The sequence below is a fragment of the Phocoena sinus genome, chromosome 3 (assembly GCF_008692025.1).
Source record: "Phocoena sinus isolate mPhoSin1 chromosome 3, mPhoSin1.pri, whole genome shotgun sequence".
NCBI classification, from domain to species: domain Eukaryota; kingdom Metazoa; phylum Chordata; class Mammalia; order Artiodactyla; family Phocoenidae; genus Phocoena; species Phocoena sinus.
Window position 1 is genome coordinate 130,424,094 of NC_045765.1, and position 25,758 is coordinate 130,449,851.

A 25,758-nucleotide genomic window follows, 5' to 3' on the forward strand; every position below is an offset into this window, starting at 1 on the left:
TAATCAAGACAGTATGGTACTGGCACAAAAACAGAAAGATAGATCAATGGAACAAGATAGAAAGCCCAGAGATAAACTCACGCACATATGGTCACCTTATCTTTGATAAAGGAGGCAGGAATGTACAGTGGAGAAAGGACAGCCTCTTCAATAAGTGGTGCTGGGAAAACTGGACAGGTATATGTAAAAGTATGAGATTAGATCACTCCCTAACACCATACACAAAAATAAGCTCAAAATACATTAAAGACCTAAATGTAAGGCCAGAAACTATCAAACTCTTAGAGGAAAACATAGGCAGAACAGTCTATGACATAAATCACAGCAAGATCCTTTTTGACCCACCTCCTAGAGAAATGGAAATAAAAACAAAAATAAACAAATGGGACCTAATGAAACTTCAAAGCTTTTGCATGGCAAAGGAAACCATAAAGAAGACCAAAAGACAACCCTCAGAATGGGAGAAAATATTTGCAAATGAAACAACTGACAAAGGATTAATTTCCAAAATTTACAAGCAGCTCAAGCAGCTCAATAACAAAAAAACAAACAACCCAATCCAAAATTGGGCAGAAGACCTAAATAGACATTTCTCCAAAGAAGATATACAGACTGCTAACAAACACATGAAAGAATGCTCAACATCATTAATCATTAGGGAAATGCAAATCAAAACTACAATGAGATATTATCTCACACTGGTCAGAACAGCCATCCTCAAAAAAATCTAGAAACAATAAATGCTGGAGAGGATGTGGAAAAAAGGGAACACTCTTGCACTGCTGGTGGGAATGTGAATTGGTACAGCCACTATGGAGAACAGTATGGAGGTTCCTTAAAAAACTACAAATAGAACTACCATATGACCCAGCAATCCCACTACTGGGCATATACCCTGAGAAAACCAAAATTCAAAAAGAGTCATGTACCAAAATGTTCATTTCAGCTCTATTTACAATAGCCCGGAGATGAAAACAACCTAAGCGCCCATCATCAGATGAATGGATAAAGAAGATGTGGCACATATATACAATGGAATATTACTCAGCCATAAAAAGAAACGAAATTGAGCTATTTGTAATGAGGTGGATAGACCTAGAGTCTGTCATACAGAGTGAAGTAAGTCAGAAAGAGAAAAACAAATACTGTATGCTAACACATATATATATGGAATTTAAGAAAAAAAATGTCATGAAGAACCTAGAGGTAAGACAGGAATAAAGACACAGACCTACTGGAGAATGGACTTGAGGATATGGGGAGGGGAAAGGGTGAGCTGTGACAGAGTGAGAGAGAGGCATGGACATATACACACTACCAAACGTAAGGTAGATAGCTAGTGGGAAGCAGCCGCATAGCACAGGGATATCAGCTCGGTGCTTTGTGACTGCCTGGAGGGGTGGGATGGGGAAGGTGGGAGGGAGGGAGACGCAAGAGGGAGGAGATATGGGAACATGTGTATATGTATGGCTGATTCACTTTGTTGTAAAGCAGAAACCAACACACCATTGTAAAGCAATTATACCCCAATAAAGATGTTAAAAAAAAAAAAACCAATGGATCACTGTAGAAATCAAAGAGGAAATCCCAAAAAAATTACCTAGAGACAAATGAAAACGAAAACACAAGGACCCAAAACCTATGGGATGTGGCAAAAGCAGTTCTAAGAGGGAAGTTTATAGCAATACAATCTTACCTCAGGAAACAGGAAAAATCTGAAATAAACAACCTAACCCTACACCTCAAGCAACTAGAGAAAGAAGAACGAACAAAACCCAAAGTTAGTAGAATGAAAGAAATCAGAAAGATCAGAGCAGAAATAAATGAAGTAGAAGTGAAGAAAACAATAGCAAAGATCAATGAAACTAAAAGCTGGTTCTTTGAAAAAATAAACAAAGTTGATAAACCTCTAGCCAGACTCATCGAGAAAATAAAGGGAGAGAGCTCAAATCAATAAAATTAGGAATGAAAAAGGAGAAGTTACAACAGACACTGCAGAAATACAAAGGATCATAAGAGACTACTACAAGTGACTATATGCCAATAAAATGGACAACCTAAAAGAAATGGACAGGGCTTCCCTGGTGGTGCAGTGGTTACGAATCTGCCTGTCAATGCAGGGGACACGGGTTCGAGCCCTGGCCTGGGAAGATCCCACATGCCGCGGAGCAACTAAGCCTGTGCCCCACAACTACTGAGCCTGCGCTCTAGAGCCCGCAAGCCACAACTACTGAGTCCACATGCCACAACTACTGAAGCCCTCATGCCCAGAGCCTGTGCTCTGCAACAAGAGAAGCCATGACAATGAGAAGCCTGCACACTGCAATGAAGAGTAGCCCCTGCTCACCACAACTAGAGAAAGCCCGTGCACAGCAATGAAGACCCAACACAGCCAAAAATAAAAAAAGAAATTTATAAAAATAAAAAAAAGAAATGGACAAATTCTTAGAAAGGTACAGTCTTCCAAGACTGAACCAGGAAGAAATAGAAAATATGAACAGACAAATCACAAATACTGAAATTAAAACTGATTTTAAAACTTCCAACAAAGTCTGTGACCAGATGGCTTCACAGGTGAATGCTATGAAACGCTTAGAGAAGAAACACCTATGTTTTTGAAAGTCTTCCAAAAAATTGCAGTGGAAGGAAAACTCCCAAATTCATTCTATGAGGCCACCATCAACCTGATACCAAAGCCAGACAAAGATATCACAAAAAAGAAAATTACAGGCCAATATCACTGATGAATATAGATGCAAAAGTCCTCAACAAAATACTAGCAAACAGAATCCAACAGCATATTAAAAGGATCATACACCCTGATCAAGTGGGAATTATCCCAGGGATGCAAAGATTTTTCAATATACACAAATCAATCAGTGTGATACAGCACATCAACAAATTGAAGAATAAAAACTATATGATCATCTCAATAGATGCAGAAAAAGCTTTTGACAAAATTCAACACCCATTTATGATAAAAACTTTCCAGAAAGTGGGCATAGTGGGAACTTACCTCAACATAATAAAGGCCATATACAACAAACCCACAACTAACATCATACTCAATGGTGAAAAACTGAAAGCATCTCCTCTAAGATCAGGAACAAGACAAGGATACCCACTCTTGCCACTTCTATTCAACATAGTTTTGGAAGTCCTAGCCACAACGATCAGAGAAGAAAAATAAATAAAAGGAATACAAATTGGAAGGAAAGAAGTAAAACTGTCACTGTTTGCAGATGACATGGTACTACACATAGAAAATCCTAAAGATGCAAACAGAAAACTACTAAAGCTCATAAATGAATTTAGTAAAGTTGCAGGATACAAAATTAATGCACAGAAATCTCTTCCATTGCTATACACTAAAAAAGAAAGATCAGAAAGAGAAATTAAGGAAACAATCCCATTCACCATCACATCAAAAAGTATAAAATACCTAGGAATAAACTTACCTGAGGAGGCAAAAGGCCTGTACTCTGAAAACTATACTACACTGATGAAAGAAATGGAAGATAACACAAACAGATGGAAAGATATAGCATGTTCTTGGATTGGAAGAATCAATATTGTCAAAATGACTATACTACCCAAGGCAATCTACAGATTCAATGTAATCCCTATCAAATTACCAATGGCATTTTTCACAGAACTAGAACAAAAAATTTTTTAATTTGTATGGAAATACAAAAGACCCCGAATAGCCAAAGCAATCCTGAGAAAGAAAAATAGTGCTAGAGGAATCAGGTTCCCTGAGTTCAGACTATACTACAAAACTACAGTCATCAAAGTGTATGGTATTGGCACAAAAACAGATATAATATATAATATTTTATATTATATATAAAATAGATAATCAACAAGGACCTACTATATAGCACAAGGAACTCTACTCAATATTCTGTGATAACCTATATGGGAAAAGAATCTGAAAAAGAACAGATATATATATATATATATATATATATATATATATCTGAATCACTTTGTTGTACACCTGAAACTAACACAATATTGTAAATCAACTATACTCCAATATAAAATAAAAATTAACTTTAAAAAGTTAATATTCAAAAAAAGGAATAAAATACCTAGAAATAAATTTAACCAAGGAGGTGCAAGAACTATACACTGAAAACTATAAGACATTGATAAAAGACACAAATAAATGAAAAGATATCCTGTACTTGTGGATTGGCAGAATACTGTTTAAATGTCCACACTAACCAAAGCTACCTAAGATTCAATGCAACCCCTATCAAAATTTCAGTGGCATTTTTCACAGAAATAGAACAAACCTAAAATCCTAAAATGTGTGTGGAATCGCAAAAGACCCCAAGTAGCTAAAGCAATCTTGAGAAAGTACAACAAAGCTAGAGACATCACACTCCCTGATTTCAAGCTACATTACAAAGTTATAGTAGTTAAAACCATATGGTGCTGGTATAAAAATAGACACATAGATCAATGGAATTGAATAGAGAGCCCAGAAAAAAAACCCATGAATTTATGGTCCATTAATTTATGATAAAGGAACCAAGAATATATAGTGGGGAAGGACAGTCTCTTCAATAAATAGTTCTGAAAAAAACTGGACAGCCACATGCAAAAAAATTAAACTAGACCACTATCTTAAACCATACACAAAAATTAACCCAAAATGAATTAAAGACTTAAATGTAAGACCTGAAGCCATAAAACTCCTGAACTAAATTCACATTAAGCTCCCAATCCACCCTGCAAAACACTGAAATTTATTGTGATGATAGAGGCATTAAGTGTATTAAGAACACAACTTTCTCAAACAGACCTGAATTTTATTGAATCCTAGTTCCATCGCTTTCTAATGATATGACCTTGGGCAATGTCATCTCATTAGCTCTATTTTTTTTTTAAATGAGAATAATAATTGAGCCTACCTCACAGAGTTGTTTTGAGGCTTAAATAAGACCCATAAAACTTTCGCATAGTGACTGGTCCATAGTAAGTACTCAATAAATGGCATTTAGCATTAGTAAAATGATATGAAAAGTACGAAGAAAGAACACAAAACCTGAATTTCTAAGTTTTCTTTTCCTTCCCAATATACCTCAGGAAGACTAGGCATCAATTAAAGGACACACAATGGATGGGAATTTTAATTTATCAGGAGATTAGGAAATGTTCCACCACTGTTGTCCCAAACATAATCTAAGCTTACTAGGTAGGAATATAACTCAAAGAGTTAAAAGACCACTTTGTCTTCAAGGGGAAGAAATGCTTGGGTATAATGTGGGATGTGAAATCAGAGGCAAGGAGAGCAGTGGAGAGGCTGTGGCTCTAATTCTGGGAGAGACTTGAACAGTGACAGGGTCAGGAATACAAAGAGGAAGGAATGGATAGTTGAGGGTCTTAATGGGGTAGGATCATTAGTATGTGATCAATTGATTAGATATGGTAGGTAAGGGAGCGGGCACTCTAGCTGCTTTACCAAATGTGAGAGGAGAGGCAGTCAAGTGGGAAGAGAATGCATTGGGGAGAGTCAAGTTGGCTTCAGAAATACATATGCAGCAGGTGAAAAGAGGAGACTGGGGCAGAAAAGATACCTGGGCTAGAGGCGAAGGCTTGAGAGTCATGAGCAAAGGTGTGTGGACTAAGAATGTCACCGGCCACATCAGTAAACAAAGGATGTTGTGGCCATCAGGCCGTCAGCCACTGCAGCTGCCCCCTACCAGAGAGAAATTCAGGATGGAGAAAACAGGAACCTGGCCCTAGGTAGTTAAGATGTGTACCAAAGGAATGATTACAATAAGCCCAGAGTATTGCATCTTCCCATACATAAAAAAAGCATTAAATTAATTAACTTGGGATGTCTGTTTTTTGTGATTCACAGTAATCTTTTGATGTTCGACTATGTAGGTGTTTTTTGGTTTTTGTTTTCCATCCTATATATCCCGGCTCCTCCCTTATCTCTTTGGAACAGTTCCTCAGAGCTTTCTGAGAGGCAGTCTCCCAGGCTATAGTCCTCAGTAAGACCACCAACTAAAACATCATTCTCAGCTTTTAAGTTGTGCATTTTTTTCAGTTGACAGGTGGTACAGCTCTTTCAAATTTTTTTACAAAAAAAAAAGAGATATCAGTAATTGCTTTCCAAGACCTGACAAATACTGAGTGAAAAGAAGACACAAAGTGTTGAGGCGGGACCCCCAGGTCTGAAGCAGACAACCCACCTGGCTTCCGGGTTCCCCAACCTCAAAATCTCCAGAGCACTTCTGCTCCTCTCCCTCCCCTCAGCCACACAGTCTCCCCTCCCCTCCCAACTCCCCCCAACATGCCCACAGGAAACCCTCCATTTCAACAACTAACATGCCCCTCCTTTCTCTATCAGCTTTGCCCACCTTCACCCTCATCAGGACCCTGCAGGTGTCTCTCCCTCCATCACATTCATCTGGAGGTCCACACCCAGGATAAACCTACTTACCTGTCTCTCCTCCATGCAAAATATTCTTGGGCAGACCAGCACCATGACCAACCAATCACAAATGTAAAATTATTCTTTCACCACTGCAAGAACTATTTCTTACCTTTCCTTCACTGCTCAAAACTTCTATCACCATTTACTCTCCTGTGAGATAAGCCTGCCTCACATTCAAAACGCTATTTAAAAAAATTTTTTTAAACACACAACAATAAGCATATCTCTTATTCACTGGGCATTTACTATGCGCCAAGCACTTTATTCAGCTCAGAACAATCATCACTTCATTTATCTCCCCTTAATTGAATCCCATGATACTATTTCCCCTGCCCCCATTTTATAGATAAAGAAACTGAGGCTTAGGGAGGCTAAGGAACTCATGCAAGGCCACAAGTGAGCAGGCAGCAAAGCTTGGGGTCAAAAGAGGTCCGCCAGCAATGCTCTTGCTCCAAGCACCAAGCTCTAGCCTAAATATTGGGGGTCACCCACCCACAGGCGAAGGCCACAGGGGAACATTAAATGACATAATCTTTGACAAACACACATAGCACAGTACTTGGTATATGTTAAATAAACACGTGCTCTGTATATTTAGCTGCTAAAGGTGGCCACCCTGCCAGGGTGCCACGGTACCTACCCATCCAGCCAATTGTCCAGGCGTTGCTTCCTGCCCCTGTCCCTGTGGCTCCTCTTTGGTGGGCAGCTGGTGTCCTCAGCTTTCACACACAGTCAAAAGCGCCTGGAAAATTATACATCCAGTGGGGATGTGAAGCCCGTAGCAATGACCGAGGGGTTTAAGAGCACAAAAGCCCAGGCCCCTTGCCTTGGTTGGGGACACACTCTGGGGACCCAGACAATTACCTCCAGCATCTTCTAGGGGTCAGGCGGGGGCCGCCCTCCTCGGGACCACGTCTGAAATCCCACCCTCCTTGGCTTCTTCCCGTTTCCCATCAAGCTTCGCTCACTCCTTTCCCAGTGCCTCCTGGGAACGCGCTGCAGATAAATTTGTTACACTTGGTGTCTCAGGGTTTGCTTTGGGGAAATTAACCTAAGGTACCCTCCCTCCCAGCACCCTGCACAGAGGCAGCTGTCACTGCTCTGACCATAATGGGCCCAGGCTTGATCTGGGTTGAGAGCGGACAGGTGTGCAAGGAGGGCCCAGGTGATGGTCGGAGGCTGACTCACTCAAAGGGTCAGACTCTCTCGCCTGGCCGCAGCCTACCAAACTCAGAAAATGCCCATCGAATGGCCTCTTCATGCATTCCTTTTAACAGCCGGACGCCACTTGGAATAGGGGGAGACTGCTGCTCGATCCTGTCAGCCCTACAGGTGCTGCCCTGCTTCTCCACCCACAAGGAAAGCTGAGCCCTGAGCCGGCCCTCCATGTGGACCCACCCTGCCTCTGAGGAAACAGCCTCTCCCCCTTCCACTCCATGCCCCATTTTGAAGGTGCTGGCCTCACAACAGTTTCTGATTAGCAGGCAGTTTGGCGTTTTGAGTTATTCTATACTCTGGCATGAGAGGTGGGTGAGTTTTTCAGGGATCTAAGAAAATATATGTGACCTGAGAAAAACAATTACTGGCTAAAAACCAAGAAAAGAAAATTTCAAGGTTATGTAAGTAAGCTGATATCAAACATAACATGAAATAAACTTCATTATTTTGGAATTCAGAAAAAATGTTATTATGTTTGTAAACAAGTTGCAAATTATATTAGAATAGATGGATTTTCTCAGTTCACAAGAATCCCTATAGATGCAGGATGACTGCTGAGAAATCACAAAACGAAGTTACAAATAATTTTAAAAAACCCATAAAAACCTTTCCAAAATTTTTATGGCAAAAAAAAATTATAGTTAATGTGGAAATTTCAATATACTTGACAGTATGTGGGCTTCCTGGGGCCCACGAAAGCTTTCAGCGTGCCCAGCTTTCAACATACGCTGTACCATCCCCACCTACTTTCACCAACCAACGTGCCCCAACTCATCAGCCACAACTCTGGCAGACCAGCCAGAAATCACCCTATTCTCCATTGTGTTACAAGGGCCTGGGACATTTGGCCAATGTAATATGAGGCGGCTGGTCGGAGCCTCAAAGTGAGGACGAGGATGGACACAGCAGTCTTTGCCAAGAGCCTGGCAGGGCTCTGGTCCACCGGGAGAAGCGGATACTTCTGTGACACCAGTGTCCCTCAGGGAGGATGGGATGGCCTGTGTATAAAGCCCAGGTCATCCTAGGAGACGGGACAGAGCAAACCCTGAGGTCGGCAGTCCCACACCCACCTGGCTTGATGGCAAAATCACTTAATGGTTTAATGGTTAAAAGATGGATGGGCCGCAGGGGTGAAGCCAGGAGACAGTCCAGTTTGTTGCTGTTGTAAGGAAAGGAATGAGCGTTCATGGGCAGTCCTCTGTGACGTGACCAGGTGTACTGAGGGGCCAGCGGGGGTCATGAGGAGCGTCATGGGAACTGGGAGGGACCCTGGAGCCTGACTGGAGGTTGATGGACCTCCAAGGAGTGGGGAGCAAGGGCCACCTTTACACTCCAGCTTGTCCAGTCAGGGGACAGGCTCCCCGAGGGCATCGTTGCAGGGCACAAGCTGGCTGATGGTCTGGGGACAGCTGGACCATCACACTCAAATGCCAGCCCGAGGACATAACCTTAAAAGAGGGGACAGGCCCAGGGGCTGCAGCCTAGGGTTACCCCATCCTGGTTTGCCTGGGACTTTCGAGTTTTAGCGCTGCAGGGCCCACATCCCAGGATACCCGTCAGTCCTGCACAGCTGAGCACCCTACCCACAGCCAGGGCTGCATACAGCCCCTCAGGAGCTGGGGGCACAGCAGACAGTGGGAGGGAGAAGCAGGTAGGCATGTAACCCTAGAAAAGAGGGCTTTGTTGCCAGCGTTCTGTAGTCTCGCTGGTGAGAATAAGCCAGAGAATTCCTGGTTTGTTATTGGGTCTGTGTCCTAATCCTACCAAGGGTGTGGCCTGTGGAAGCTAGGGTACTGAAACCAAGCAGGACCCCATGTAGCTCCTGAGTCCCCCGTTTCTAGTTTGTAGGGAAGAGACTCCAGCCTCCATGACCTTCCCTGAGTTCCAAAGGGCAGATTTGAACAGTTACTAATCAGGGAAGGGAAGGTGTGCAGAGACAAGGGAGGGGCAGACAAGAAACTATAGCGCAGACTTGGGGTCTTTGTTCCACCTCAAGGGATACGCATTAACAATATCTTTGAGCTCTTTATAGAACTAAAACCCAACAAATGGAAGATGTTAGCATTCTTCATACCAGAGTAGACCACCTGAGGCCAAATTAAAGGAAACAGAGATGCTCATCAAGAGACCACCTGAGACCAGATTAAAGGAGTGCAGGCCCTGCACACACCCTAATCCTGTCAGCAACCCCACCCTTGAACTACTGCTGTAAAACTCCTCACCTATCCTTCCAAGTTGGGACACACTGTTTTCGAGGGCAGGAGCCCACTGTGTCCCCCTCTGCCTGGCAAAGCAATAAAGTTATTCTTTTCTGCTTCACCCAAAACTCTGTCTCCGAGATTCGATTCGGCACTGGTGCACAGAGGCTGAGTTTTCGGCGTCAGTACCAGAGTTCAAACACCTGTAGACTTCACAGTCATTTCCTCCCGGCTGCCCCTCACCGGCAAAGGCGGCCAGGCACCAAAGGCAGCAAGGAGTGGGAGGAAGCTGGGGTGCCCATTCATGAGCCCTGAGGCTGGCTCTGCCACCACCACCCCAGGTTTGGTCCCAACTCCCATGTAGCGGTTCTGATCCCAGACACCACCGTGTGCTGTCCCCAGGCTCTCGTGGAGCCTGACTGCTTTCCCGGCCTAAGAAGTCAGGAATGTGTCCATCTGTGGGCCTGCATGTCTGCTATGCTGTGGGCAGCATAGCCATGGGTCTCCAATGCCACCCTGTCCTCACCTGAGACTGCAGACCTCGGAGGGACCCCCCCACACACACACACAAGCTCATTTGCTTGGGACTCTCCCATCCAGGGAGGGCAGGGGGAGCACAAAGGATGATATTCAGACAGTAGGAGCCCTGGGTTTCGTTTTGTTGTTTTTCTTTTGGGTTTGTTCTTTTTAGAAGTTTTTGTTTCGGGTTTTCTTTTTTTTTAAATAAATAAATTTATTTATTTATTTATGGCTGTGTTGGGTCTTCACTGCTGTGTGCGGGCTTTCTTTTTAGTTGCGGTGAGCAGGGGCTACTCTTCATTGCAGTGAGCGGGCTTCTACTGCAGTGGCTTCTCTTGTTGCAGAGCACGGGCTCTAGGTGCACGGGCTTCAGTAGTTGTGGCTCGCAGTCTCAGTAGTTGTGGCTCACGAGCTCTAGAGTGCAGGCTCAGTAGTTGTGGCACTTGGGCTTAGTTGCTCCATGGCATGTGGGACCTTCCCAGACCAGGGGTCGAACCCGTGTCCCCTGCATTGGTAGGCAGATTCTCGACAACTGTGCCACCAGGGAAGCCCATGTTTGGGGTTTTTTTGTTTCTGGTTTTTGTGTGTTTGTGTTTGTGGTATTTTTTTGGTTTTGTTTGTTTTGTTTTGACAGGGAGAGATGGAAAAAATTGCTTTGGGTCCAAGGGATGCTGCCTTTGGGTGGAGCATTTTCCCTTTGGTTAAAGTATCATGTGTTCTCTGGAACCAGCCCTGAGATGTCACGGAATTGTCAGTTTAGAAGGCTGTTTAGGAAATCAGCATCCAACAACCCTAGAGGCTTTTTTCCCGGAACTCATATTTTTTTCCTGAAAGACAACAAAGGCTGGCTGATAAAACACGTCTTGGGAGGGGCTTGAGTTACAGATACATGCTGACTCCTCCAGAGAAAATGTTCAACTCAGCTTCTAAGTAAATATTTGCTATTTATTTGGAAAGGCAAAGGGAAGATTTTTCGTCCTTTGGGTTCATCCCTGTGAAGGAAGATCTGGAATAAAGAAGCTCTGAGATGCGTACATATCACGGCATGGTTTTGACTCCCCAGCACTGGGGGTTGTCCACTAGTTGGGGTGTGCTGCCATGGAATGCCAAGCCCTGCCATGTCCTGAGCGTCAAGTTAATACTTGGAATTCTGAACAGAAGTTTGTTTGGCCCGGCAATGCCTCCCCTTGTCCTCTCCCAGGGCCTTGCCCTTGTGGTTCTTATAAGCCAAGACCCCCAAGGGTCCCATCAGCTGAGGGCAGCCCTAGGTCTGCTTTCTCGGCCTCTCTCTCTGGGAGCCAGCCCGTCTGGAGGACAATGCGCCCTGGTCAGTCCTCTGCCCCACAGGAGTGGGGCCTGTCCCTGCAGAGAGAGGCCTGTGGAGTCCAGCTGAGCTTGAGACCCGGTGTGTCTAATTCTGGGGTGACCATTAGCAAGCCCTCTGGGTCACACATCTAGGGCCAGGCACTCTAGGCAGCTGTGCTGGCAATGAGATGGTATGGATCTCTGTCTGGGAGTGGTCCACATCCAGCTCCCACTGGGCTCTGGTCTCAGACAAGTCTGGTCCATGGGTCAGGAACACTAAAAAGTAGACAAAGTTAACAGATGCAGAGTGAGGCTTTGGTTGGGGCCTCACCTGAATGGTACTACCCTTCAGGCATCAGGCAGAGCTCAGCCCCAGCGAGCAAAGGGAGACAGGACTCCAGAAGAACCATCAGAGAGATGCAACAGTGCTGGCTGTGTAGATGGAAGAGAGGGCCACAAGGCAAGGAATAAAGGCTGCCTCTAGAAAAGGCACGGAAACAGATTCTCCCCTAGAGCCTCCAGAAGGAACACAGCCCTGCTGATGCCTTGATTTTAGCCCTGTGAGATGACATTGACCTTCTAACCTACAGAACTGGAAAATAATAATTCATGTCATTCAAGGCACTAAATTTGTGGTAATTTGTTACAGCAGCCATAGACAACCAATACCTGTTAACTCTTTAGTAGCACATGAGTAAATAATTTAAAAGAAACCCTGCCCATTACTATGCTAAGGAGTTTGGATGTTACCTGTGGACTATTCCATCAGGAATTAGGAAGCAGGCAAGAGATGGAACCAGATCTGTGTATAAAATCATTCTGGAGGTAATGTGGAGGATGGGTTTGTGGGTAGAAACTAGGGCTGCAGGAAGGAAGACCAGTGAGGCATCTGCTCAAAGGTCCAGATCAAAGATGACCAAGCCAGGGTTGGCACGGGATTAGAGGAACTGGAGTAGGGAGGGCTGATGGGGAGAGTTTTGCAGAGAGGAGTATGAGGATTTGGTGACCCACTGGATGCTGGTGACGAGGAAGGAGCTTCAATGACTCCAAGTGTCCAAGTATGAGAATGGAGAAACAAGGTCTGAAAGAGAAGTACATAGGTTGTGGATACACATTCTTTGTCTTGGACGTGTTCATTCCAAGTAGAGATGTCCAGTGAGCAGTTGGAAGTGTGGATCCTGGGCTCGATGCAGATGGAGATTTGGGGATGACACAGATGCAGCTGAAGCCTGGGTGTAGATGATGGAGAACTTGTGGAGCCATCTGTCCACCAGGGACTCAACCCCAGGGAACTCTGAGGTTCAAGGGGCAAGTCAGCCAAGAGGAGTCTGAGAAACAAAGAACAGAAGAGTGAGGGCTGTCCTGGTGGCTCAGTGGTTGAGAGTCCGCCTGCTGATGCAGGGGACACGGGTTCGTGCCCTGGTCCGGGAGGATCCCACATGCCGCGGAGCGGTTGGGCCCGTGAGCCATGGCTGCTGAGCCTGCGCGTCTGGAGCCTGTGCTCCGCAGCGGGGAGAGGCCACAACAGTGAGAGGCCCGTGTACCGCAAAAAAAAAAAAAAAAAAAAAAACAGAACAGTGATTAGGGAGGAGTGGAAAGAAGGGATTAGTGGGAGGGGAAAGTCATGTGCAGAGCCCTGTTCCAACTGTCATGGGAAGTCCCCTCTTCCACCAGACTTCCCTTTGTCCTGCCTGAGGTCCCAGGGTGCTCCCAGAGTCTATCACTCTGTGGTGGCACCTCATCTGGCTTCTGCAGCTTCCCAAGCCCATCCCGAAGCTCAGGCTCCCTGGGTCTTCTCCCTTCCTCTCATTCCCTGTGCTGAGAACATGGACATGGTGCCCGCCCCCAACCCTACGCACTCCTGGATCTGAAACCAATCTCAGGGGTCCTAGCAGGCAATGAGAGTGAGGAAGGGTCTCCAGGCCCAGCCAAGAAGAGATTCTCAAGGGCCCTCCACACCTTGGAGTCTCCACTCCCCTTTAACTCTCTCTGACCCCAGGAGCCAACTTGTTATTGACCTGAGGCAGAGTAGCACAAGAGGAGCTGGGAGGCTGGGTTGCAACCCACCACTCCCTGGTTGCAGAACCTTGGCCAAGTCACTTAAGCCTCTCTGAGCTCAGTTTCCTCGTCTGTAAATTGGATAATGGTACTACCCTATCTATGGTCCCCACCCTTCTGCAAGTTGGGCAGTAGTACCTCACAGCACTGTGAGAATTGCTGGATAATGCACAGAAAGCCCTTAGCACATGCCTGGTACACAGCAAGTGCTCGTAAACATTAACTGTGGGCGAACTTAGTGATGAACAGAACAAAATCTGGTAACCGCCCCACTCCAGTGTTTCTCCAACAAGAGTGGGCATACGTGTGCCTTATACTTGGGTACTTAAGAGGCCTGTCTGGTGCCCTTGTACCCTGTTCCAAAACTGTCTGCTCCTGAAGCACTTGCTTTCTATTCCTCTAGAATATTCTAGCAGTGCAATCTTCTCACTACCAAAATAAGAAAAAGAAAAGTTCAGCCACCTGGAGAAACTGCTACACTAGATGTGGCCCTTTCTACCCAAAAGCACAGGCCGGGCTGCAGGGTCACAGGTAGAAGAGGCAGGTGAAGATCGAGGTGCATCCTTTGTTCTCTTTTAAGTTGGAAGCAACCAGAGCAAGTTTAGAGGCCGAGGGGAAGGAACTGCTGGAGAGGGAGAACTTGAAGGTACAGGAGAGGCCAAGGAAGGGATGGACGAGAACAGGGCCACCTCTGCCTCTGAGACCCTCCCGGAAGAGAGACGGGCCGGCAGCGCATCCTCCATGAGCGGGGGCCACGTCACCTGCTGAGAGCAGTGAGGGGAGACCTCGAGGGAGCTCGAGGATCTGGAAGGAGTTTGAAACGCTGCCACGAGGAATCAAGCAGGAAGACAACCACAGCTCGGGCGTGAGGCCCGGCTGGCTCCTTGGTGGGAGGCGTGCAGGGGTAACTGCCGGCGTCTGATCCCTGGTCACCTGGAGCTCTGGTGCTTCCCACAGCCACAAGACCCTTCATGTCTAACAAAGCTAGCCTTTTACATTTTTTCACATCTCATTTTAAACATCTGAGTAGGTACAGCTTTAAAATGGAAATATAGCATTACATAAAAACGGTATTACAGCTTTATTATTTGAAAGATCAAAACATAAGTGCACTTACAATAAAGCATTTGAAAGGCTATTCTCATTACAATAACATGTCTTCATACTCTCCTTAAGACAGAGAACTTTCTTGTACATGCGTTACGTGTTGCATCGACATATGAACAGTATGTGGAAAAGACAGCAGGCACAGCCCACAGAGAGGCGTCTCTCCTGGTACACGTGGTCAGCCTTCCTCGTTGCCATCATCATTCTGGTTTGCACATCTTGATTTCTGTCTCCAAGTCCAGGCCTCAGGACACCTTCCTGGCATTTCGCCGTACACATATAGTGAAGTTGGGCAGGACAGAGAATTCCATTCCTACAAAGGGAATCAGCACCTCGATTCCCTTGAACAGCCCCCTGCGGCTCAGGGCCGGCTGGCTGTGAGCTCTCCTGGAGGGGTCACCTCCCACCCCCCGCCTCTCCCGCACCTTTCTCAGCAGCAAGGGGACAGGCATCTGGACAGGACGGCCCAGCAGGAGCTCAGCGTGGAGGGCAGGGGAGGTCTCCAGGCCCTTGCAAACGTGGACTGCAGCTGTTTGTGCTTCTGAGCAAACTCCCCCTGTTGACCCGAGTGTCCAGTAAGAGCTGCAGAGGGAACAAGGCCTGCTAATGACCCTTGTCACTCCGCTCCGGACCTCCTACCCAGCAAGAGCGCAAGACACGGTAAAGCCACATACTTTGATTATAAATATAAATAATTGGTATTAAGAGATTTTTGTCGTCGATGTTGTTGTAAAGTTGAATCCAAAACAAAATTTAAATTTACAAAGAAAAAAAAGAGTGCCACCTAGAGCTCTGTATGGAGGCTGAACAGCACCCATGGCAAGGGACGTGGGCCCAGGGCAGAGGTTAGCTCGGATCCTCAGGCATTGCCAAATGGGGGACGGGAGATAAAATGACCTGGGTCAAGGACCACTGGAGTAAGTGGTAAGTAGCCATCAAGTCTCCAGCTTGGCTATGGGCAGCAGGGACAGTGACTGTGAGGGCTCTGGCGAGCCAGGGATGTGTGCCCCTCTAAGCAGGCCGTCCCTATCCTGTTAGAAACCCAGGATGACACAGTCTGATTTTTTTTTTCTCATTAGCAACCATTTCCAAGTTAAAGTGCTTTGTGCAGTCTGAGCCCCAGGTCTGTGGGCTACACAGGGGTGGGCCAGCAAACTATTTCTGTAAAGGGCCAGATGGTGATCATTTTAGGTTCTGTAGGAGAAACTCTCTGTCACAACCACTACTCAGTTCTGTCTGTGGGTAGCAGCCGCGGGTGACACATAAAGGATGGCGTGGCTGTGCTCCAAGTAGGCTTCAGCGGTAGACACTGAAATTTGAATTCTATGGAATTTTCACACCTCATTAAAACGTTACTCTTCCTTTCACTTCGTTTTCTAGCCTTTCAAAATGTCAGGATCATTTCTGGCTCATGGGCCCACAGAAACAGGGCCCACACTGGGCCTGAGGGCTGGCTGGCTGAGCCCTGGGCTGAAGCGTGCCTGCAGCTGCAGCAGTGAGTGGGGCGTGGGCTCCCTGCCCGCCCGGCAGGCCACACGGGCTTTCCCCGCACGAGGTAGGAGCGGCCTGGGGACGGCTGGGGCCCTTTTCAAGCCACGCCCCTCCCCACCCGGACCCGTCCCCCACCTGGTGCTTTTACTGTGTTTTACTGCAGCCACCGGAGAAAGAATGAAGGTATCATCTCTCTTTTTTAACCACAGACTGGCTTCTCTGCCATTCTTTAACATTTTTTCCCCTGATATTATTGTAAAAGAAAGGCTATTGATAGGGCACTAACGGAGCTGTTTGCATGGTTCCCAGAGCCCTAGAAAACTCTAACGGGAATTTTATCAGTTTTTAATGACCTTGCTAAAACACAAGTTTTCCTGTTTGTGTCCTCTCAACGTCTCTCTGACAGTTAACAGAGAAAACGCAGATGACCTTCTCCAGTCACAGAGGCAGCGCAGGACACTGGGAGTGGAGACAGTTCATGACTCGATTCCAGGAAAGTCACCACTGCCTTCTTTTAGGCCATGTCCTGTGATCTGCTCTGGAGAGCGAAGTGTGTGGCTTGCAGAATGCGCTTCTGGGCTTCCTGCCCCTCTTACTAGAGGAGATGCTGACTCCTATGAAACTATCTTGGACTGTCTAGAACAAAACAGAGGACCCTGATTTCCCTAGCCCTCAAAGGTAGCAAAAGTAAATTTGGAAATCAAACAAGCGGGGCTGATGGGAAGGGGAGAAAGGACTAAAAAGAAAAGAAACAAGAAATAGGAAAAAAAAAAAAAAAAGGAAGTGTTAAAAAGATGAGAAGCTGCTGGGAGTCGTGGGAAAAAAGAAGCAGAAGACAGGAGGCAAGAAGGAAAGTGAGAAAAGGGAAGAAGAAATGAAAAGAGGAAGGGCCAGAGTGTGGTATTTGCAAACTATTCATTCAGGCTTTAATGAATAATTAAGGGGAGGAGAGAAGAGGGTAACATCTTCATCTCTGAAACCCACTCACAGAAGCCACCTGTGACCTTTTCTTCTCCCCAGCCATCAAATTCTTGGACTTCAGGTTCAAAAGCCTCACCCAGGTGTGAGACAAACAAGATTAGAGGGGCTCCTCCGCCCCCACCCCCGACCGTCCCTCAGCTGGAGGTGGCAGAGGGTCACAGGAGGGAGGGAGGAGTTTTGGGACACCAAGCTAGGACCTCCTGTGAGTTCACAAATCAGAAGCAGGCGGAAAGGGCCCCGTCTGGAACTCTGAGGGACTGGCGGCTCACAGAAGTGCCCACATCACAACAGTCGGGGGTGGGGGAGGTATCAGGGCAGAGAGAACCCACCACAGCCGGGACCCCATGTATCCCCTTCCACTCCCAGGACACAGGTTCCGCAGAGCCCTGCTCCAGGCCCCCCTTATTCCTTGATTTATCAGTAGTTGCTGTTCTGTAAACTAGGAGTGACGAATTTGGGGGGTGGGAGGGTGCTACAGACGCTGGAGATTTAACGAGGAGAGCTTTGGGAAAGCATCCCCCCTGCTCGTGCCTGTGATAAGGATGCAGCAATTGGCTGAGGACAGTGGCAGGTGGCGGGGAGGTGGGGAGGCACATCCCTGCCCAGCGCTGGGCAGCAGACTCCGTGCTGCTCTCCTGAACATCCGTTGGCGTTCAGAGCCAGTCCCAGGGTGGATGGGGCACAAAATCCCCGTGAGACCGAGTTACAAACCTGAGGCGACGCAAATCATTGCACTGGGCCATGGCCACTTCGAAAGGCCAGGGGCTTGGGCCAGAAATTAAGTTTAGTTCTAGAAAAGTAAAGTGATGGTTTTGCACACCTGAGTTGGTGGCTTGTGAAGTCTGTGCCTGCTACACAAGCACTGACTTCTCAAGCACTCAGGAAAATTACTGTCAGCCTTTCTCTCTGGCAAATGCCGGGCTCACTGTGCCCTGCTGCCCCCATCTCACCAGGCTCTCAGCGACCTCCCCTGATGGCCAGGTGAGTCTTAGCCACACGTCAGGAAGTCATGTGATGTCACTGTGCTCAGGGTAGAAGCCCAGTGCCAGCCATAAGTTCCCAGGTATCTGCCATTAGCACTTGAGCTAGAGGCTCCAGTCACGGTTGCAAGCCCTGGGCTTTGCCGCGCAAAGGCAGAGTCCTGGTGTTGGAGCAGCACAGGTGCTAAGCATTCCATGTCCACAGGCCCTGCTCAGCTGCTTCTGGGAAGAGGCCTTTGAAGGGTGTGTTTAGTAAGCATTCCTGGGCTCTGAGCCAGTGTGAGGGGACAGAGTGCCTGTAAAAAGCTGCTGCAGTCTTTGGTATCTTTCTATTCCTAGGCTTGGGTGCAAGATAGAGGGGCAGCGAGGGCCTCCAGGAACTGTCTACAGGACTGGGCAGTGGTCTGGACAGTGGTGTGGACCTGCCGGCCCAGCGAGAGTCCGTTCCCCAGCGCGCTGCCAAGGCCCTCCCTCGTTCCTCCATCCCCAGCCATGCAGTGGACCAAGGGCAAGAGCCCTGGGCGGGGGTTTTGCTACAGACACTTGAGATTTAATGAGGGTAATGAGGCATTTCAGGCACACCAACAGGAGGGCCACACCACCTCCCACCCCTATGTTGAGAGAGAGACTTAATCTCTAAAGTGGTGTCAGCGCTACCTCAGAGGTATAGCCTGGAGCCAGGGAGGTCAAGGTGGAGGGAGAGAGCCTTGCCTCCTGGCATACCACCCAAGTGCCAACTAAGCAACTGTCCTTTGGCAACAGGGAAAGTCTCTCTTGGAGCTGCGAGGAGTGGTCCCAGCAAAGACTGTGCCCATAGCCCAATTCCTCAGGAAGGCCAGATATGACCGCCTCTGGTGTCCACTGCCCCTCCAAGTCAATCCGTCAGAGGCTTTAGCGAGAGCTTGTTATCTGAACAAAAGAAAATAAATTGCTTTTCCTCTGCAAAGTGCTCAGGCTGATCACCATCCTTTCTTTTTAAATCTTTTTTTTTTTTGCGGTAGGCGGGCCTCTCACTGCTGTGGCCTCTCCTGCTGTGGAGCACCAGCTCCGGAATGAAGAAGTAATTTTTTTTTTTTTTTTGTGGTACGCAGGCCTCTCACTGTTGTGGCCTCTCCCGTTGCGGAGCACAGGCTCTGGACGCGCAGGCTCAGCGGCCATGGCTCACGGACCCAGCCGCTCCGCGGCATGTGGGATCTTCCTGGACCGGGGCACGAACCCGTGTCCCCTGCATCGGCAGGCGGACTCTCAACAAGTGTGCCACCAGGGAAGCCCTTAAATCTTTATTTTTAATTTATTTATTTATGTTTGGCTGCGTTGGGTCTTCATTGCTGTGCATGGGCGGAGAGCGGGGGCTACTCTTCGTTGCAGTGCGCAGGCTTCTCATTGCGGTGGCTTCTCTTGTTGCAGAGCATGGGCTCTAGGCATGTGGGCTTCAGTAGTTGTGGCGCACAGACTTAGTTGCTCCACGGCATGTGGGATCCTCCCAGACCAGGGCTCGAACCCGTGTCCCCTGCATTGGCAGGCGGATTCTTAACCACTGCGCCACCAGGGAAGTCCACCATCCTTTCTTCTCAAGCAAGCTACACGTCTGGGTCAGCCAAGCTCAACGAGTCACTCGGGGGTGTGCGAAACTTTTTCTAACACAAGCGGGATGGGGAGACGCCAAGGAAGCTCTTGTAGCCAAGTCTTCTCTCTGTGAGTCATGCACACTGAGATGTAGGGGGATTCAAGCCGTGGCGGCATTTAGACTTCTCTTTGGGTTTGGTCCAGAAGTTTTTCAGACATGAGAAATTCTCTGGTTGTCACTGAATTTTTCAGGTATGGGTTTGGTGCTCCTTCCCCACAGAGATGGTCTGGCCCTAAACCTTGGGTAGGAGGGAGAGGATGCTCTTTGGCTTCTGAGCAGATCCCCTCTGGCGTTCCAGGACATAGGTGTTGCGATTCTCTCGGTGGAATCTCGACTGAAACTGAGGGACAATAAGTCCCATATGGGGAGGTCATGTACTCATTCTTTTCCCCTCCCAAGATATTTTCCTGACCCTTTTCAGGTTCCTCTGTGGAAACCACTTCCAGAAAATTCTCAAAATTTACCACCAACCTGTCAATAAGGTCACTGGGGGCAGAACATGGTTTTAGAATCCCATCTTCTTCTGTGTTCACAGAGTCATCAAACTCCTTCAGATTTAGTTTATCCTGGAAAAGAGAAAGGGACACCCCAATGGTCATTTGGGGGCCACATATGATGTAGCCAAAAGCTATTAGGCTTGGGACAGCCAAAGCCCCACCTCTGGACCAGCCCCCCTCTTAGAGGCCAGAAGTGGTGCCCTTCCATGGGAGGTTAGCAAGAGTGGTCCATTTCCTGAGAAGAATGCAGTGTATTCAAACAATTTCTTCTTCTAGAGAGCTCAAGGCTATTTTCCACATAATCATATGCTCATAAAATCCCAGTGAAGATGGAAGCATCAAAATTAGAATTATCACAAAGACAAATAACTTGTCCAACATCACCAGAAAATCAAAGGTGGCCTCCTGGTGGGGGTGGTGTCCGACATCTTTGTATCCCCAGAGCCTAGCTCACTGCCTGGCATATAGTGAGTGATTAATAAGTGACTGCTACAGAGGCCAGACCTACAGATGATTCAAAAAACATTTTAGACATCAGACAAGACTGCCTATGAATTAGTTCATTCTCTTAATAATTTTTGGTAAGCAGGAAATGAAATAAGGTAACATATGAATGATAGAGAAGAAAATAGAAACAACCAAAATTTAATTAAATAAATAATAAAAATAATTTTCACGTCCGTGTTAAAAAAAAGACTTCTGAGTTGAAACAGGGGCTAATATTAAAAATTCCGTATCAAGGAATACAGTCTTTCAATAACAAGGATTTAAAGGTTATATTTGATTGGGCTTCTTTCTACTTAACCGAGAAATTAAACCTTAAAATTTCAGAACAGTTTTCAATTTAAAAATGTATGAAAATGGGAGGTTTCTATTATGGATAACTCCCTAGAAAACCCCATTGCCAATGTCTCCAATCGGAGAAAAACAATTTGATGCAGCCTGCCCCAGCCTCTGGACAGAAATGCACGTTAGCGGCCCCTCGGGTCCCCAAGTGGTCTCTAGATTAACTTGCTCTTGGCTGCTTTTTAAATGGTCTCCAATCTTATAGCTGGGTTCTCCTGCTTTCTAATTAGACAGTCAGGTCCTTAAGGGTAGGGCCAGTGTTTCTTCCGTGGCACCCTTTATAGGACCAGTTTTATGCCCGGCGAACACTGGGTCCTATGAGCCTAGTAAAGCCCTTTCCTCTTGTCCAAAGAATGAGGTCAAAGTCATTCCAGGAAGGCTGATTCCACCTGTTCTGCCAGCCATTCCCTGGGACTTTTTAGCCTCGAGTTCTCTTTATGTGAACCCTATGCAAACTTCAGTCCATCACCCTGTCCACCTCCCACAACCAGCCTGCTCAACAATCTCCTTAACAAACACAGGAGTGTTTACCTTTAAATCATCTCCACGCCACGTGGCTATACTGCTTTCAGCAGGGTTGGGGACACTGGGCCAACATAGGTGCTTTAATTTGCTAATAAGAGATAAGATTTTAAAATAGGAAGTGAGTCCAAGAAGCATTTTACTTCTACTGCATGGCCAAGCCAAAAGAGCAGGGCTTCGATGCAGGGAATCGTATGGCTCCCTATTGAATAAGGGCAAGCTCACAGCCTCCTGACAGAAAATGGGAAAGCAAAGTACTTTGGGGAGTGAAATTGCAAGTCAACTATGGGACGTGATGGGAGGAGACCTTTCCCCAGGCAAAGCTTTTCTTACTCTTCCCTGCTCTCCCACCCCTGCATCTCCACCCCCTGGTTCTGATGCCGAAAATCACACCATCACAGAGCCATTTCCTTGAGATTTATTCCCCAGGAAAGGTAACACGCTAAGCCTTACAAGACACCCACACTTCAGAGCAGTGATTCTCAAAGTGTGGTCCCAACCAGCAGCATCAGTACCACCTGGGAGCTTGTTGGACGTGCAAAATGTACGAGAACGTGTGCTGATGACTCGCTTACAACCCAAAGCTGACTCAGGTTGACATTAGCTTGGCCATAACTAAGCACAGCTGCTTGGCAGAGAAGGCCCACGACTGTGTAAGTCTGGAGAGAGCGGTCTAATGGGGAGAGAGCCCTTGACCTTCAGGGTAGAATGAGGCTCTCTGGAGAGAGAAAGCACAAGACCCTGAAGACAAGCTTCCTTCCCTACAGTGGCCAGAGCAGGCAGGACAAATGGCCCTCAGCGAGCCCTCCGACACTGCACCACAAGCAAGGACCCGCCTGTGCTGGGCATACGCTGGCCAGTGCTCTAACTCCATGGGCACCCTGCTCCCTGCTCTGCCTGGGAGAGAGGCTGGTGGCCTTGAGGGCCCTTGCTGCTGCCACGGGTGCCCTCTAGACACACAGAGAGAGGATCTTCTCCTCAACTCTAGTCTCAGATGCCGAACACAGCAGACAAGGCCTGTGGGGCAGCTGGCACTTCCCTGGCTTCAAAAAGCCCTAGGCCCGGTGCACAGCGCTGTCGGGGGTACAAGTCCTCCTGTTTGGTTAGAATTCTGATGTGCCACAGTGTAAGGCATACAATAAATTCAATACATATGTATCAACTCAATAAATGAATGGACACCCCTTAATGGCAGTGTGCCCTCTTCCACCCATGGTGTCTTCCACCCCTTTCCACCCCCGATTTTGAGGGCCCACACTGTTGTCTACAAACTCACTCGGGTTTTTTGAGATCATATGCCACCATCAGGATGATGAGAATAAGAAGGCCACCTCCAACCAGAGAAGTTATAATGAAAATCTCAAAGACACCTTTGAGAAAAGGAGAACAAAAGTCAGTAGCAGGTTGAGCCCCTTACTTTCTTGACAAAAATCAAAGATTAATGTTTTCTTCCAGTAGCTTCAGCAACATATACCCTAAACGTTTTCTTTCAATTTAATTCAAATTCATTCAATTTCTCTTCTCCCTGAATAATACTGACAGAAATTGTGTTCCCCATGTTCATCCTCCAACTTCATTCATCTGGTAAACATTTTCTGAGCACTTACAATTTGCCAAACACTCTCTGGGTAATAAAATAAATAGCAAGAAGCAAGAAACACAAGATCCCTACTCTCGAGGAGCTTACCTTCTGGCTCAAGAATTCAGACAATAAATAACCTAAGATTATTTCAGATAAAATGGGGTGATACAGAGTAGGGTAAAGTGGGTAGGAGGTTAGCACCTTTAGATAGGGTGGCAAAGGAAGACTCCTTGGAGAAGTGAAATCTGAGCTAATGTGAATAATGAGAAGGAACTGCCCACATTCATGCTGGGGAAAGCATTCCAGGCAGAAGGAAAAGCATAAATGGGAACATAAACGGGAAGTGGTGGGAGGTGAGGTCAGGAAGGGACAGATGAGGAAGGGTCCTGAAAGCAATGGGAAGGAGTTTGGATTGAATTCAAAATACAACAGAAGCCACTGGTGGGTTTTAGGCAGGGGGTCTAGGATTTTAAACTCTGGCTGCTGTGTGGAAAACAAATGGTAGAGGATCAAAGACAGAAGCAGGGAGATCTATAAGAACCAAGAGTAACAGACCCATCACGAGTAATGAAATTGAAACTGTGATTAAAAATCTTCCAACAGGGGCCTCCCTGGTGGCGCAGTGGTTGAGAGTCCGCCTGCCGATGCAGGGGGACATGGGTTCGTGCCCCGGTCCAGGAAGATCCCACATGTCGCAGAGCAGCTGGGCCCGTGAGCCATGGCCGCTGAGCCTGTGCGTCCGGAGCCTGCGCTCTGCAACAGGAGAGGCCACAGCAGTGAGAGGCCCGCATACCGCCAAAAAAAAAAAAAAAAATCTTCCAACAAACAAAAGTCCAGGACCAGATGGCTTCACAGGTGAAATCTATCAAACATTTAGAGACAAGCTAACACTTATTCTTCTCAAACTCTTCCAAAAAACTGCAGAGGGAGGAACACTCTCAAAATCATTCTGCGAGGCCACCATCATCACCCTGATACCAAAACCAGACAAAGATGTCACAAAGAAAGAAAACTATAGGCCAATATCACCGATGAATATAGATGCAAAAATCCTCAACAAAATACTAGCAAACAGAATCCAATAGCACATTAAAAGGATCATACACCATGATCAAGTGGAATTTATCCCAGGAATGCAAGGATTCTTCAATATATGCAAATCAATCAATGTGATACACCATATTAACAGATTAAGGAATAAAACCCGTATGATCACCTCAATAGATGCAGAAAAAGCTTTTGACAAAATTCAGCACCCATTTTTGATAAAAACTCTCCAGAAAATGGGATAGAGCGAACCTACCTCAACATAATAAAGGCCATATGTGACAAACCCACAGCAAACGTCATTCTCAATGGTGAAAAACTGAAAGCATTTCCTCTAAGATCAGGAACAAGACAAGGGTGTCCACACTTGCCCCTCCTATTCAACACAGTTTTGGAAGTCCTAGCCATGACAATCAGAGAAGAAAAAGAAATAAAAGGAATATAAATTGGAAAAGAAGAAGTAAAACTGTCACTGTTTGCAAATGACAGGATACTATACATAGAAAATCCTAAAGATGCCACCAGAAAACTACTAGAACTAATCAATGAATTTGGTAAGGTGGCAGGATACAAATTAATGCACAGAAATCTCTTGCGTTCCTATACACTAACAATGAAAAATCAGAAAGAGAACGTAAGGAAACAATCCCCTTTCACCATCGCCACAAAAGGACTAAATACTAGGAATAAACCTACCTAAGGAGGCAAAAGATCTGTACTCAGAATACTATAAAGCACTGATGAAAGAAATCAAAGATGACATAAACAGATGGAGAAATATACCATGTTCTTAGATTGGAAGAATCAATATTGTGAAACTGACTCTACTACCCAAAGCAATCTACAGATTCAATGCAATCCCTATTAAATTACCAATGGCATTCTTCACAGAATTAGAAAAAAAAAATTCACAATTTGTATGGAAACACAAAAGACCCCGAATAGCCAAAGCAATCTTGAGAAAGAAATGGAGCTGGAGGAATCAGGCTCCCTGACTAATCTACACTACAAGGTTACAGTAATCAAGACAGTATGGTACTGGCACAAAAACAGAAATATAGATCAATGGAACAGGATAGAAAGCCCAGAGGTAAACTCACTCACATATGGTCACCTAATTATGACACAGGAAGGCAAGAACATACAATGGAGAAAAGACAGCCTCTTCAATAAGTGGTGCTGGGAAAACTGGACAGCTACATGTAAAAGAATGAAATTAGAACATTCCCTAACAGCATACACAAAAATAAACTCAAAATGGATTAGAGGCCTAAATGTAAGACCAGATACTATAAAACTCTTAGACAAAAACATAGGCAGAAC

The 25,758-nt window shown here is 46.4% G+C and overlaps 1 protein-coding gene across 1 annotated transcript in view; it reads right to left on the reverse strand.

The window, feature by feature from the left end:
* Nucleotides 1–20,057: 20,057 nt before the first annotated feature.
* The window catches only part of IL31RA (interleukin 31 receptor A), a 29,247-nt gene continuing 23,546 nt past the window's right edge, over nucleotides 20,058–25,758 (reverse strand). Inside the window, 3 exon segments of the mRNA XM_032626560.1 lie at nucleotides 20,058–20,507; nucleotides 21,816–21,897; nucleotides 23,083–23,176. Of these exon segments, the coding sequence (XP_032482451.1) occupies nucleotides 20,058–20,507; nucleotides 21,816–21,897; nucleotides 23,083–23,176 (626 nt within the window).